The sequence below is a fragment of the Oncorhynchus mykiss genome, chromosome 12, assembly GCF_013265735.2.
Source record: "Oncorhynchus mykiss isolate Arlee chromosome 12, USDA_OmykA_1.1, whole genome shotgun sequence".
NCBI classification, from domain to species: domain Eukaryota; kingdom Metazoa; phylum Chordata; class Actinopteri; order Salmoniformes; family Salmonidae; genus Oncorhynchus; species Oncorhynchus mykiss.
This window is the reverse complement of record NC_048576.1, coordinates 50,064,994-50,081,751: the sequence shown is the minus strand read 5'-3', so window position 1 is coordinate 50,081,751 and position 16,758 is coordinate 50,064,994. Positions and strand designations below refer to the sequence as shown.

The following is a 16,758-nucleotide window of genomic DNA, read 5'->3' as shown; positions in this document are numbered from 1 at the left end:
AAATAATAATTTTGAACAATTTAAACAAACGTTACTGAGTTTGGGTAATCCAAAAGTTACGTTACTGATTAAAATTTTGGGCAGGTAACTAGTAACTGAAATGGATTACATTTAGAAAGGAACCTACTCAACCCTGCACACAAATACACACACACACACACACACACACACACACACACATGAAACTGTCTCAGTCTTTTTATAGAAACCATAAACTTAGTCATCCAGAGAACTTTAAAATTATTTCCACCCCTGGCCTGGACCCATATATAAACACATAGCCAGTTCGGGGATCAAAAATAACGTGAAAGTTTCAGGTCTCATTTTGAAGACATCCTGTGCCACCTCAAACAACCCTTTCACTCTCTCTGCACTGCAGTTGGGTGTGGGTTATTTCCCTACCTTTAGATTCAGCCTCTGCTCACCCAGACCTCCAACCTGTCTCTCACCTTTCAGTCAGTATGTGTTGAATGTGTGTGGATGTGTTGGTGAGGGGGGGGGTAGTGTTGAGAGAATGTGCGGATGGGGATATGTAGGTATTGTTGAAAATGTATGTGTGTGTATGTGTTGGGGGGGGGGGGGGATGTAGTGTTGAGAGAATGGAGGGGTATGTAGGTATTGTTGAAAATGTATGTGTTGGTGGGGGGGGGGGGGGGGGGGTAGTGTTGAGAGAATGTGCGGATGGGGGTATGTAGGTATTGTTGAAAATGTATGGGTGTGTGTTTGGGTGTGTGGGTAGTGTTGAATGTGTGTCTGTATGACTAATGCCGCAGCCCCACCACAGCGAGGCTCTGGCTCAGTCTGTCTCAGTGTGGCTCAGTGTGGTTCAGTGTGGCGGTGGTACAGTGGATTGGTAAACAGTCACAACTGTCTCCCATCTCGCTCATCTGTGTACTTGCCTGTCTATGTCTGCAGCCCAGAGGCTCAACCTGGGATTTCACAGGGGCCACATATAGACTACACTGTATACGGTGGGAACAGGCTCTCTATTGTAATGAATAGTAGATGACATTACAAACATAGTTGTCTTCTGAATGGTAATTCATGGTAACTTGTGATTGATTCACACGGGAAGGGAGTGTTTTGTCAGTGGTACTTTATGTGTTCTCCTCATTCATGTAGTGACAATGTTACAAAAATATCAAAACTAGCTTGACCCTGATTTGGATTGGATCTCTTTACTTTACAAAAATCGCTTTTTTTTCCACCTACCTGAAAGCCCCAAAGACCATTCGATTGAAATGATTCTGCTTCATTCAGCCATGAGATATAACAGAGGGTAGACCTAGAGGAGGAACAGAGAAGTGAGTGTGTTTTTAATCTAAATAGAGAGATTAAAGACGTTACTCTCAAAGCACTCTGGCCGTGCTCTAGAAAGGACCCCCTAATTTCCGCTTCAAAAAACCCTACTTAGGTCTGTGAAAACCAAAGAATACATTATGCGCAAAGTGTTTCATCAGCATAGGGAATGAAGCGGCAGAGACAAGGGTCAAGGTGTAGCCTATTGGCCGTGGGGGGGGGGGGGGGGGGGAGGAGGAGGCCATCATCCGTCATTAATTCCCAGTGATGTCTCAAACACCATTACCTCTTTTATTTAACACCGGATTCCTGTTCAAACACAACCCCGCGCCAGATAAAAGGCAATAACAATATGCTAATAGATGTCCTTTTAAGTGAAATTAGATTACTGCAGGAGGAGCACTGTGTGTTTGCCGTACTTTAAAAAGGTTTAATATCTAATTGGAATTTTGACTTTGATGTTATCGGAGACCGAAGATTGTCGATTGGAGTTGGATTGAAGTCTTGCGTTAATTTCACTTCTCTTTGGGTGCATGCGCACTTTCGTGCTTACGTGTGTGTTCATTTGCACTCGCTCCTATGCGTGTACGCACTAGTCTGTCTCTGTTACAACGACAGAATCGCAATTATGTCTAAGTTCTGTGTGTGTGTGTGTGGAGGGGGGGGGGGGGGGGTTAAATAGAGGGAGGCTGATAATTATACGTTAAAGGAGTGCACTCATTTTGTCTCTGCAAGTGTGTGTAAAGGAACACACATAGTGAACCACTTCAAGGACGACTAATTGCCTTTAGGAAAGGCGAGACATCAAGAAACTGAAATATAACATTGTGTGGCGACTCTAATGTTACAAGGAAATGGTACGTCAACCTCAGACCTTGAAACGGAACCAGTGGTCCTGGAGGGTTTTTCTGGTCTCTTACAGGGGGGAGGGAGGAAGGGAAGAGAGAGAGAGCTAAAGAGAAAGAGAGAGAGACCTAAAGAGAAAGAGAGAGAGAGCTAAAGAGAGAGTGAGAGAGCTAAAGAGAAAGATAGAGAGCTAAAGAGAGAGAGAGATCTAAAGAGAAAGAGAGAGAGAGATAAAAAGAGAGAGAGCTAAAGAGAGAGAGAGCTAAAGAGAAAGAGAGAGAGCTAAAGAAAGAGAGAGAGAGAGAGATAAAAAGAGAGAGAGCTAAAGAGAAAGAGAGAGAGAGAGCTAAAGAGAAAGAGAGAGAGACCTAAAGAGAGAGAGAGAGAGACCTAAAGAGAAAGAGAGAGAGAGCTAAAGAGAACGAGAGAGATCGAAAGAGAGAGAGAGCTAAAAAGAGAGAGAGCTAAAGAGAGAGAGAGAGCTAAATAGAGAGAGAGTGAGAGAGCTAAATAGAGAGAGAGAGAGAGAGAGAGAGCTAAAGAGAACGAGAGAGAGAGAGAGCTAAAGAGAAAGAGAGACCTAAAGAGAGAGACCTAAAGAGAAAGAGAGTGCTAAAGAGAGAGAAAGAGCTAAAGAGAGAGAGAGCTAGAGAGAGAGAGAGCTAAAGAGAGAGCTAAAGAGAGAGCTAAAAAGAAAGAGAGAGAGCTAAAAAGAAAGAGAGAGAGCTAAAGAGAGAGAGAGAGCTAAAGGGAAAGATAGAGAAACCTAAAGAGAGAGAGAGAGAGCTAAAGAGAGAGAGAGAGAGAGAGCTAGAGAAAGTGAGAGAGCGAGCTAAAGAGAAAGAGAGAGAGAGCTAAAGAGAGAGAGAGAGAGCTAAAGAGAGAGAGAGAGCTAAAGAGCGAGAGAGATAGAGAGAGAGAGACCTAAAGAGAAAGAGAGACCTAAAGAGAGAGAGACCTAACGAGAGAGAGACCTAAAGAGAGAGAGACCTAAAGAGAGAGAGAGCTAAAGAGAAAGAGAGAGAGAGAGCTAAAGAGAAAGAGAGAGACCTAAAGAGAAAGAGAGCTAGAGGGAGAGAGAGAGGGAGAGAGAAAGAGAGAGAGAGAGCTAAAGAGAAAGAGAGAGAGGGAGAGACAGCTAAAGAGAAAGTGAGAGGAAGAGAGAAAGAGAGAGAGAGAGAGATGCCCTGCTCCTGAATATACTGTAGACCACGTGGTTTGTCAGATGCAAAAAAATACTCCTGAGATCCAGTGTTAGGAGGTCTACGTTTGATGTGATCAGGTGATAGAGGGGAATGTTGAAAGTATGTTTTAATGTGTGTCGGCGCGCGTGGAAGAACTGCCTTAAAGTGATAAGGCATTCGCTTTGTAAAACAGCAGGGGGCACCGTGAAGCAGTAGGACGAGCCTCTCTCAGTAGTGCTGCTGCTGGAGTCTTCAGAGCAGCGGGGAATTTTTTTAAAAACTTTTTCATAAATATGTACATACACATGGAAATCAATGCCTCTGCCAAACCTTCACACACACACACACACACACACACACATTGAATAAATATGAAAGGCTCTGCTATTGCAACTATGTCCAAGAACGGGCGAATACCTCCGACATGGTAACCACTGTGACATATCATATGTCAAACAGCATGCTGTTAGCATTAGAAATAACTGGATTTCACGTAAGTTATTGAAAGCCATTTGTAAACAGAAACATGAAAGCAAACAAGCTCTCACGCAGCCTCCCTTGATCATCAAAGGCCTATCGATCAAATGTACCCCCACACCCTCCACCCCTCCCCGAATCCCCAGCCAACCCAATGGGAGCAAATGTATTCAGCCTCCAAAGCACATGTTTGTTCCAAACCATGCTTAAAATGACGACCGCCTCTCTTTCTCTCTCATTCTCTCTCTTTCTCTGTCTCTCACTCTCTCTCACACTCTTTCTTTCTTTCGTGCTCTCTCTTTCTCTCTGTCTCTGTCTCTCTCTCTCTCTCTGTTGCAGTCCAACAAAGTTTCGGTGGTCCAGCAGTCTCACGGGATGCACCCCCTGACGTCCCTGTTGCCGTACAGCAATGACCACTTCAACCCCAGCCCCCCTCACCTGCCCACAGACATGAGCCAGAAAGGTAGGTCATTCATCTCCCTCATCATCATCTCCCTCATTACCATCTCCCTCATCATCATCTCCCTCATCATCATCTCTCTCATTACCATCTCCCACATCATCATCTCCCTCATCATCATCTCCTTCATCGTCATCTCCCTCATTTCCATCTCCCACATCATCATTTCTTTCATCATCATCTCCCTCATCATCATCATCATCATCATCTCCTTCATCATCATCTCCATCATCTCCCTCATTACCATCTCCCTCATCATCATCGCCATGTCCATCATGATCATCATCATCTCCCTCATTACCATCTCCCTCGTGATCATCATCTCCCTCATCACCGTCTCCCTCATCTCCCTCATCACCATCTCCCTCATCATCATCTCCATGTCCCTCATGATCATCATCTCCCTCATCACCGTCTCCCTCATCACCGTCTCCCTCATCACCATCTACCTCATCATCATCTCCATGTCCCTCATGATCATCATCTCCCTCATCACCGTCTCCCTCATCACCGTCTCCCTCATCATCGTCTCCCTCATCATCATCTCCCCCATCATCTTCTCCCTCATCACCATCTCCATCATCATCATCTCCCTCATCATCGTCTTGAGAAGGACTGTGGACTATTGTCTTACTCTGCTGTGGTGACTGACAGGAGAAGTCAGGCCTTCCCCCTCATCATCATCTCCCTCATCTTAACGCACACAGGCCAGATGAGTGGGAAGGCCTGACTTATCCTGTCAGTCACCACAGCAGAGTAATACAATAGTCCACGGTCCTTCTCGATTCACATTTTATATGGCCCTTATTTCACCTGAATCTAATTGAAGTAGTACTTCCACCTGAATTTGAACAACATTCCTGAAAGAAGAATATGGTTCCCCCTTCACCATCTACTTGGGCCAATGCCTCTGTGGAGCCTCTCACTTCTCTTAAGTCATACTTGTACTGTGCCACTGCTATGACCTTATCATGAAAAACTATGGGCCCTTATTAATAGCATATTACTTGGGTCTGGAGTTTTTCCTGGTCAGTTCACGCAGTCATGGGAAACCCCTGGCCCTGTGTTGTGCTGATGCCGTCTTTCCCGAACCTCCACACACACACACACACACACACACACACACACACCTCCACCCATGGTTCCTGAACTGCAGCGGTGGAGCCGTGTGGAGCCGAGCAGCAGCTGCAGCCCAGAGACAGGGGCTGCATCCCAAATGACACCCTATTCCTTATAGGCCCTGGTCAAAAGTAGAGCACTAGCTGGGAGAAATGGTGCAGCCCAGAGACAGGCCCTTCTTTCCAGTGAGCCTCCGGCGGTCCCACCACCGCACTTGAAGTGGTCCCTTCCCCACGAGGGGCTGCTTGCCACACAGCCCCCTCTCAAACACACACACACGCACACAGCTGGGAGCAATTAGGGTGACAATCACACAGGGCCATCTCGGCAGCACACAAGGAAGGTTCTGCTTGGCACGCTACTCTTACACAGTCGCTCGCACACTTGGCTCGCAAAGTCCCTCACAGACCCACACCCACCGCACTCACTCCATCACTCTCCTAAACATCTCCCACGAAGATGCCACTCAAATCCAGAGAGAGAGAGATGACAAATGTGTTTGAGTTCATCTTTATCAATTCAATGGATCTGATTCATTTTCAGTGGGATGAAAATGCCATTTTAACCCGAACACAGCCGGAGTCACACTTTAATTAACAAGCCAATGAAAATGTCCTCTTGCATCACTCCGGTGAAGACTGACTCTGGCTGAATAGCAATCAGTGTTGGATTGTGGCTGTAGTTGGTCTTTGGCCAAGGCTGGGTCTGTCTGTCAGTGCTGCTGCCTGCGTCGGGGCCTATCTCTGTCCACTCTGAGAGACGGGCAGGCACAGAGAGACAAAACCTCCTCCACAGACAGAGCAAGGCAGCAGGCCCCAGCCCAGACAACCTCTCTCAGTTTCCTGCAGGAATTCCCCTGCTCTCCCATCCCTTTTCTAGACTGGGGCTGAGTGGTGTAGCAGCTAGGTAACGTGACAATGCCCAGGGGTGACGCGAGGGCCGAGAACCAGGGACTCACCCCACAGTGAGAGGTCTGGCCCTACCTGTACACAGCTGATACCGCCTTACGTCCTTCTGACACCATCTCACCTCGCCCCCATTACTGTGCTACATCCTATTACCTCAGACATCATCACACCTCACCTCTCTTACCACACACCCTTGCGCTGCAGGCCTACCTCAGTATCCTCACATTGATTTCCCACAAGTACCTCACTTTGCAGTGTGCAGAGACTGCAGCTGACAATCAGTCAGAGTTTCAAGCAGCTTCTCTGACAATAGTCCCTCCAAGCACTCTCCATCCATTTCCATTACCCCACTCAGCCAGCCAGTCTGTCTGCATGTCAGTCAGTGCATTCACTACAGACATGGACTATTAGTCATTCGGTGTCAACCATCGTACCAAACGATCAAAGTCACACCATGTTGTCACGTTTGTTTACGGGTGCAGCTTTGCCTGCGCTAGGGTGAAGTACAGAGTGAAAAATAGAAAAGTACAGGAGAAACGAAAGCTACTGTAATGCACTGTACTCTACAGGTGTTTCTCTTTGGGTCTTTTTTTCAGGCACAGCACAAGAGCTACTGTCCAGTCATTTTGGATTCCGATACAATAACAGTTTCTCTTTCTGTGGTTTTGGCTACAGTAACTGGTTGTCAGTATTGAAATGCAATTTTGAGCCGTGTATCCTAAAAACATATCGAGTTTTTTTTTTTGACTACGTTGTTTTATCTTGCACCTGAGAGATACAGTTAACTGAACGACCTTGTGTCTGATATCATTTCACAGATGTTTGTTTTAATGTATTTGATGTTTTTCTTTACCGCAAGAAACAAAACAGTGCAATTACTACATTTTAACCGGTAAATAAATCAAAAGTGACATTTCATTTTGAATTTACCTGAATAGATTCAAGTTAAAGTTAAATGTAGGTATTTAACATTTTAAAAAGGCTAAGTATTGAAGTTAAGTGCGTCATAAACGCATTAAATATCAAGCGGGGTTAAAGTTGTTACTGGAGATCTCTTAATTTGTCATAACTGTGTTGGGAGAGTAGAGATTGAGACTGCACAGTGGTCTGTACACGAGGGACAGAGGCTTTTTTAGGAGGGAGGGAGGGACGAGAGAGGTACATTCCAGTCCTTCAGATTTCTAAATGATCCAGTCCAGAAACAGGCCTGCAGCGACGGCAAATTACAGTAATCTGCAGCATTCTTCTGCAACAAATATAGGTTACCTTCGGGTTGCGCTTAAGTGCTAGGTGCTCGCTGTTGACAAAGGACTTCCTTTGAAAGGCACAGAGAGAGCCTTTTTTGTTTTGTTTCGGGACGCTGCTCTTTTATGTCGGCCGACTCGATAATGGAAAACGTCCCGTTTATTAAAACCATTTCGCTGCCTGGCCTAGCGAGCGTCAGTAGGGTGGGTGTCTGTGGAGCGGGGTGAAGTAGTGAGTGGGGTCCTAACCTCACAGGCGTCTGATTGACTGACACATCATGGGAAGGAACTTGTAGCGTGGTGTGATGTAGGTGGTGTGATGCAAGCAGCAGGGGCCAGACAGTAAAACTGCTTGCCCTAGGAGAAGATGACGTAAGCTCAGAATGTCAAAGTCATGTTCACAGGAAACTGGCTGTTTACAAAGGAGTGGAAACAAAGAACATAGTACACGGCTCTGAGTTTCTTCATTTCACTTGGTAGTGGTTCAACAAGATGCTGGAGGGCTGACTTTAGGCCTTAGTTCTCGTACATCGTACATCAACACCCCCTTGACCCACCCAGTAGGGGTGTATGAGAATGGGGGAGGTTGTGTGTTTGACCTGTGTGTGTAATGGTAGGTTCCCAGCCAGGTAATGAGGCCCTTGCTGTGTCAGGGGCCATGAGTTAACAAGCCTGTCGTCTCCTGTGTGTCCCCTCCAGGCGTTCACAGGCCCCAGTCCCAGGACATCTCAGGCTTCTACTCCCTACCTCAGGGCGGTGTGGGACAGATGCCCCCCTCCATGGGCTGGTAAGTCTCACGCACACACACATATACACACTCTCTCTCTCGTGCACACACACACACACTCATATACTCTCAAGTACACACACACACACACACACACACACATACTCTCTCGCACACGCACATGCCGCATACACACACACACACCTTGACTACTCACCACTATTACATCAACCAATCCAGCTTCACCTCAGCCACTCAATACTTTTTTTGTATGGTGTTCTTTAATGGAAGCCTCTCCAACATAATCCAGGTAGAATCAGGAAATCCCCAGGGCAACTCTCTAGGATCCTTACTTTTTTCAATCTTTACTAACGACATACCACTGGCTTTGAGTAAAGCCATGTATGCGGATGACTCAACACTATACACGTCAGCTACTATAGTGACTGAAATGATTGCATCACTTAACAAAGAGCTGCAGTTAGTTTCAGAGTGGATGGCAAGGAATAAGTTAGTCCTAAATATTTCTATAACTAAAAGCATTGTATTTGGGACAAATCATTCACTAAACACTAAAACCCAACTAGGTGACTAAAATGCTTGGAGTAAACCTAGATTGTAAACTGTCATGGTCAGAATATATTGATACAACAGTAGCTAAGATGGGGGGGGTCTGTCCATAATAAAGCGCTACTCTACCTTCTTACAGCACTATCAACAAGGCAGGTCCTACAGACTCTAGTTTTGTCGCACCTGGACTACTGTTCAGTCGTGTGGTCAGGTGCCACAAAAAAAGGACTTAGGAAAATTGCAATTGGCTCAGAACAGGGTAGCACGTCTGGCCCTTGGATATACACAGAGAGCTAACATTAATAATATGCATGTCAATCTCTCCTGGCGCAAAGTGGAGGAGAGATTGACTTCATCACTGCTTGTATTTATGAGAGGTGTTGAATGCACTGAGCTGTCTGTTTGAACTACTGACACTCAGACACCCATGCATACCCCACAAGACATGCCACAAGAGGTCTCTTCACAGTCCCCAAGTCCAGAACAGACTATGGGGAGGCGCACAGTACTACATAGAGCCCTGACTACATGGAACTCTATTCCACATCAAATAACTGATGCAAGCAGTAGAATCAGATGTAAAAAAAAAACACCTTATGGAACAGCGGGGACTGTGGAGCAACACAAACATAGGCACAGACACATGCATACACACACACAATAACATACGCACTATACACACACGTACACATGGATTTTGTACTGTAGATATGTGGTAGTGGTGGAGTAGGGGCCTGAGGGCACACAGTGTGTTGTGAAATCTGTGAATGTATTGTAATGTTTTTTAAAATTGTGTAAACTGCCTTAATTTTGCTGGACCCCAGGAAGAGCAGCTGCTGCCTCCGCAGCAGCTAATGGGGATCCATGATAAATACAAATACAAACCACTTCATCCCACACAGTTAGTAGCTCCTATAAAGCTGGTTATCGTGACAAATTTGGTGATCGAATAGTTCACTTCCTAAGATACGAATGCCCTGATTCATTGATCATATCTAGCCTAGAGTTCCACTCTCAAAATGAAACCACTGTCTTCCTTGCCTTCCCGGCCTCTAAGGCACTATCACAGAATGTGGATACGATGCCAAATCAGAATATGTTTTAACACCCATAATCTCAGACACGCTGTGGCTAACAATCCATCCATTGACTTGAGCTCAACTTTACAAATCCATGTATTAAAAATCTGTAACTGGCAGAATAACTTAGAGCGAATCCCCCTGAACAATTGTGGGCTTATCTTAAATGTGATGGGGATTTGGTTCACCATAATAGAATGACAGCTAATACTACTTCCATTCACACCCATGCTGTGTTTCTTTAAAGCTGATGGAGGACTTTGGCACTCCCTAGACAGGCTCCGTCCGCACGAGGCAGAGGTCTGCTATTTCTCTGGGCTCTCTCTCACTGACTTTTATTTCAAACAGTTAATGGTCACTGTGGAGTTTCTGTGGTATTGTCAACAAATCATCTTGTTTACAAACTCGTAATCTTCTTAGTGCAGATTATGCATTTGTTTGGTTTTCTTGTGTCCCTCTTTGTGTGGGGAAAGAGAGAGCAAGGAAAGGGGATGACAAAGAACTGGATGTGACTCACTCCAGCCACCGTAAGGCACGTGACTGGGGCCTGGGAGGATGTGTATTGTCTTCTTTCCACATGAAGCTAGGCAGCCCACTGTAGGCACAGCCTAGCAGATTGCAGTACATTTCACAGTTCATTTGTTTCAAAGAAGTTCAGATACAGGTTTAAGTTTTTTTTTTTTTAATGGATTGAGATTTCTCTATAGAGTTTGAATAGTTGGTACTCTTAAAGGGACATGAGAGGGACAAATCACAAGTGTATCGGTATGCAAATACACAGGAAAACCCCATCTGTGCCACAACACAAACAGGAAATGTTCTCTCCCCAGCAGAGGACAGACAGGGCTGTGGAGAGGAGAGGTGTTAGTTGGGTCCTGGATGTGGATGTTGCTCCTAATGGGCCTGTTGGCTGGGATTAGCAAGTGAATCCCTCCCTGAGAGAACCCTCTGGACCTGGGAGCCTCCCTGACACTGAGCCTCCTCTGCCTTCCTTGATCTCAGGGACCTCCTAGGGCTGAGGAAGGCTGGGAAAGGGGGTGCTGCTGCATATCAAAGATTCCTGCCTCCCCCCATACATCCATCCACCACCCTTCACACAGTCATGTTATACAGGTGTAGAATCTTAATTTGACCAGTTTCTCACAGTAGGAAAATAATCCTGCAGCAACAGGAATTTAGAATTATTTTCTGGATTATAATTAATGAACATTTTTGTAGGGGTTGATACATTTTTTGTTAGGGCAAATCAAGTCTGAAATGTGATATTGGACATTACAAACATTAGAAACCTTTTTAAACCTTGAGTACACTATACACAATAGACATGGACACCCTGTTCATGGCTCCTAGGAAACTGTGCAGTATTTCGTTTTTTTTGTGTGTTATAACATCTGCTAACTATATGTATGCGACCAATAACATTTTATTGGATTTGATTTGAAGTTTGCATTTCCTGCTGTGCAAAGCAGGGTGATCAAATTAAGATCATACATCTGTACATACAGCAGGACCCTTAGTGAGGTAAGCAGTGAAGGTAGCAAGAGATACTCTATATAGGGTCATGGAATATTGGATGAGGGTAATTGGCAAGCCAAATGTCACTGTAATAACCGTTTGAATAAGGAAACGAAGCTCGTCCCTCATCCGATCTATCTCTCTTGTAGGACGTGGAACTCATTTTCAAATTTGAAAACGTAGTTCCACATTTTTTTATATCGCTGCACTCTCGTATGACTCTCCATGAAATAGGAAGAACAACTAAATAGCTAAATTATTACAAATGTTGTGACAGTGATTTAATAGTTTGCAATTGTGAGAAAATAGAAACATACCAGTGGCTATCTCCTGCACAAAGTCAGGACGTTAGTCGCCAGGCACTTCATCAGCTGTGTAGCTAACTGTTAACTTAGGCTCCTGACATAGTTAGCTAGCTTTTCCGTCACTGACATAAAAAGCTTACTTAGCCTGTTTCAATTACCCTAAAGTTGTAGACATGCAGCCCCAAAATTAAGAGGAACCGACTGTTATCAGAAATCAGTCCGTAGATCAGAATGTTTCTCCGCGATCGTTGGGTCAGCTGAGCACAGCAGCTGACTCAGGAGGCTACTGCAATGACTCGTGAATACTCATAATGATGTAAGCATTAGCACTACTAGCTACAGTAGCTTGCTAGTTAGCTTTTGTTGGAAGATTCAGCATTGTGGGCGCGTTTGAGCAGATCACGTGTCAAGTCAGTGACCAAAGTGTGCCTCATTATGGGGATAAACATTTTCGACTTGCGCCTACACGTTGACTCCATGAACTTGACAAAAATCACGTGATCAAAGGTCATGAGGTTTTGACAGCAGTCGCCTGCAAGTTTCTGCAGTTGCTCTTCACCACCTTCATCCTGCAGCCATCGCCTGCATTATGGGAGGCTCTATTGTCAACCAAACATTAGGGTGTTTTTGTTTCACCCACGCGAACGTGACCATAGATGTGACTGGAACAGGAACCAACTTTGCCACAATACATGTATACAGTGGATATGTACAAATGAATGTGACGTTTCAGGCTCTCTCTTACCAGTTGATTGTACAACGTACACACATATATTTTCAGTTTCTGAGTGTGTGGGGTGTGAGTGTGTTATTTTTGTAGGGTACGAAAATGTGGTTTTCTGTTTGTAAATGTTCATTTGTGTATATGCAATTTGGCCAAAAGAATAATGAAATGAATTACATAAAAAAAATTCAGATTATTTCTATTGTATGTAAAGAATCCAAACAGTACATCTCTCCACAATAGTGTAAAATCTTCATAAATGTGTTCAATTATAAACCTACTGATGTCTTGCCACAGTTTTCTTACATGCATACAATTCCAAAAAAGATGCAACACTGTTTCTGGGTGGTCATTACAAAAGGAGCAATTTGAGTTGATGTTTTCCTTAAACTTCTTCATATAGTGGTTGGCAGGATAATATTTCTGAATCATTTTAAAGGAAACTTCCTTCATTTTGTTAACAAGTAGGTAATGTGTGTGGCAACATCTAAACTTTTTCCCAACAGATATTATCAATAAATCCATTCCAATAAGGCATGACATAAGGTATAGATACAACATCCTGCTGAAACAAGGATCGTATCGCTCTGTTGTTGAATGGACCAAAAGAGAAACAAATATGCACCTCCCCGATTTCACTCCTCGTCTTTCAGTTGGTGACGTCACCCGCTCTGAGAACTAGAAGTAGTTGTTTCCCTTGCTCTGCAAGGGACACAGCTTTTGTGGAGCAATACATAATGAGGTTTCTTGAGTGGCAGTTGGTAATGTGTTCAGAGGGTCCTTGGCTAAAGCCCTGGTTGGGGCGAGGAGAGGGACGGAAACAATACTGGTACATTAGGATGGACTTAACTCCATAACCAGTCATGATCAAGCCCCTCATTAGCTAGCTAGTACACAGACTGAGAACCCAGACTGCCCGTATATACCTATAGCAGGGCTAGTCAACCAGGGTTCAACAAAAGTTTTTTTTCCCCCCAGCAATGTTTTAATGGATATCGCTAGCAATAACAGAATAAAGTAATTTTGAATTACATACCTACAGTAGAACATAGGAAAATATATTATTTCTAATGATGTCGACTTCATTTCTAAACTCCTAATATTGAGCAAATTACACTTATTGGAACCAATTACACTCACTGGATTATCTGACATAGGCTTCTGCGAATAGGCTACCAGTGCAACAAGTGCCACTGGCTGCTGGTAAGCTTTCTTGACTTCGACATAATGTTTTGCCAACACATGGCTAACCTTTGTTTAACCAGCAAAACAGCTGCTCTTAGCGAAAATGTGTTTGGAGTTACCTCTCTAGGTAATAGGCAATGTTAGAGTTTACACTTCCTCTTCCAATTATAATGTGGGGAGGTCAAAATAATGAAAAATGATCTATGTTGATTACTTCGCTTTGCCATGTTCGTTCACCTGATGATAAGATAAGACGTGAAAAGCATTTTTTTTTTGCTAACATATGATGGAGGTCCCGGGAATGGTATCAAACAGATGGTTTCTATGTGTTCCATGCCATTCCATTTGCTCCGTTCCAGCATTTATTATGAGCCGTCCTCCCCTCAGCAGCCTCCACTGGTCTAAACAAATTGTAAGAAGTTAGGCAGTGAGGATTTGGTCAGCAGCCTAGTTGAACCCTGTTGCATCCCTATTTGTCCTCCCAACCACAGGCAAAGTCAGCCTGTCTATCCCCTGTCCTCATGTGGATTCAGACAGCCCTACTCCTCCAGTCTCCCCAACAGCTCTTCCTACCCCAGGTACAGTATGAGCTGAGCCGCTTCAGTCTGGGGAGGGAATCGCAAAATACATACCCCTTCCAGACCAATGCTTCTACTCCTCCCACCTACCATGTGCCCTTCGCTATTGCCTTGTACAGGTGCCTCCGCAATGTGTGTCCTGTCTTTCTGTGTGTCAACTGCTATAAACTACCCTGCAACTGTGTGGGGACACACATGAAGAGACAACCCGTCTGTTCTCCTGGACAGAAGAGTGAGTGCAGCAGTGTGTCTCCAGTTGCCGTGACAAAGAGAGATGCTATAAACCACTGCAAACTGTCTGCTGTTGACTGTTGTTATTTTAGGCAAAGGCTCAGTCATGAGATCTCTCCTCTGTTACTGTACCTGGCGAGCCAAACATGCTAGCTCAGTTAGCTTCAGAAATATATCCAACTGGAGACATGGTTCACATTTAAATGTCACCAAACATCTATGTCACACCGCATTCTCTTTTTCCCATCAGTTCAGGGTGAATCTGTAGGATTTTACACTAGAAGAATGATGTCTTTTGTATGAATCAGAAAATACATTTAATGACCAGGTATATAAAATATGACTTTCAGGAAATCAAAAACACACATTTCCAACATGGCAACTAAAACGTTCAGTAAAGTTTCAGTAAATGGCACTTTTCAGTCCCAATCCAATAATGAATAAAAATCATATGAATCTCAAAAATATAACACACTGAAAATAAGCCTTTAATGAAACACGAATGAAAACTAGAGCAAGTATATTCATGTTATCTGCTGTATCTACAGCGCAGCCTAGCTTTTGTCTAAGTGTGACCACAGCTCCATCTGCTGGCGTTGGATGAGACTTCTCACAGTCTTAACGCTCTTGAGAGGACTGCCAGGAAGCCCATTCTCTCAAGGCCAACCAACCGCCCGCGTGCTTCAGCGCTTCATGGTCACGTTGCCATATATAAAGACAAAACATATTGTCTGATGCTTTGGTCTCTGTCTCTCTTTGTCTCTCTCGCCCTCCCTCTGTCTCTCCCCTTCTAGGTTCTCTCATTCTCTGATGCTAGGGCCAGGCATGCACTCAACAGGGATCCCCCATCCAGCCATCGTGCCACCTTCAGGCAAACAGGACCATCATGACCATTACGACAGGAACGTGTACGCGTAAGTACCCCCATGGTGAACCCCTGTCTCTACAATGACTCCTAGAGTTAGACACACGTGTCTGTCAAAGGAGATGTGTGATCTGTGTGTGCTAGCTACATGGCATATAATACCGTAGTATCTCATTGATGCATTGAAAGTGTATCAAAAGCTTAGATGGATGAATAGCGCCTGATTGTTTTGATGTTCTTGTGTACATATTCACCACGGGTGTCCCTGTTGATCTTGTTTGTTTTGCTCTGCTCTGCTCTGCCCCCCCCCCCCCCAGTAAGCCACACCAGGAGCCCAAGCGGGAGAAGGAGCCTAAGAAGCCAGTGATCAAGAAGCCTCTGAATGCTTTCATGCTGTACATGAAGGAGATGAGGGCCAAGGTGATCGCTGAGTGCACGCTGAAGGAGAGCGCTGCCATCAACCAGATACTTGGCAGAAGGGTGAGCAGCGAGCACACACACACACACTAAAACACACACACACATCCATTAATACTCATGCAGCAAAGAGACTCATTCCCAAATCCCTCGTCTCAACCCCTGCTGTTGATTTCACACATGAGAGATGGACTTGAGAGGAATATCTCAGTAATGTGAATTACTACCCTGTGAGTTACCCCCTGCGCGACTGACTGCTGCATATGATACCATTGACCAAGATGCAGAAATATCTCAATGGGATGAATATCATCAAATCAAATAAAACTTTATTTGTCACATGCGCTGAATACAACAAGTGCAGACCTTACTTGCTTACTTACAAGCCCTTAACAACAGTGCAGTTCAAGTAGAGTTAAGAAAATATTTACCAAATAAACTATAGGGGGGGGGGGGGGGGGGTCAATGTAATAGCCTGGTGGCCATTTGATTAATTGTTCAACAGTCTTATGGCTTGGGGGTAGAAGCTGTTAAGGACCCTTTTGGACCTAGACTTGGTGCTCCGGTACCGCTTGTTGTGCGGTAGCAGAGTAAATAGTCTATGACTTGGGTGACTGGGTGGGTGACGCTCTACCCTCTGTAGTGCCTTACGGTCAGATGCCGAGCAGTTGCCATACCAGGCGGTGATGCAACCAGTCAAGATGCTCTTGATGGTGCAGCTGTATAACTTTTTGAGGATCTGGGGACCCATACCAAATCTTTTCAGTCTCCTGAGAGGGAGAAGGTTTTGTCGTACCCTCTTCACGACTGTCTTGGTATGTTAAGACCATGATAGATTGTTGGTGATGTGGACACCAAGGAACTTGAAACCCTCGACCCGCTCCACTACAGCCCTGTTGATGTTAATGGAGGCCTGTTCGGCCCGCCTTTTCCTGTAGTCCACAATCAGCTCCTTTGTCTTACATGATGTTGTCTGTCTCAGAACTTTTCATAGTGGCCCTTCATCTATCCAATGTCACTATATC

The 16,758-nt window shown here is 44.7% G+C and overlaps 1 protein-coding gene across 11 annotated transcripts in view; it reads left to right on the top strand.

Annotated features, from left to right (window-relative positions):
• The window catches only part of LOC110537729 (transcription factor 7-like 2), a 69,050-nt gene that overhangs the window by 39,070 nt on the left and 13,222 nt on the right, over nucleotides 1-16,758 (top strand). For 8 of the 11 annotated variants that reach the window (XM_021624065.2, XM_021624070.2, XM_021624064.2 and 5 more), the window contains 5 exons: nucleotides 4,146-4,269; nucleotides 8,237-8,324; nucleotides 14,134-14,220; nucleotides 15,246-15,365; nucleotides 15,634-15,796. In XM_021624065.2, coding sequence (XP_021479740.2) covers nucleotides 4,146-4,269; nucleotides 8,237-8,324; nucleotides 14,134-14,220; nucleotides 15,246-15,365; nucleotides 15,634-15,796 — 582 coding nt within the window. The remainder of the gene's footprint in view (nucleotides 1-4,145; nucleotides 4,270-8,236; nucleotides 8,325-14,133; nucleotides 14,221-15,245; nucleotides 15,366-15,633; nucleotides 15,797-16,758) is intronic. The other 3 variants (XM_021624066.2, XM_021624067.2, XM_021624074.2) reach the window with 1 other exon arrangement.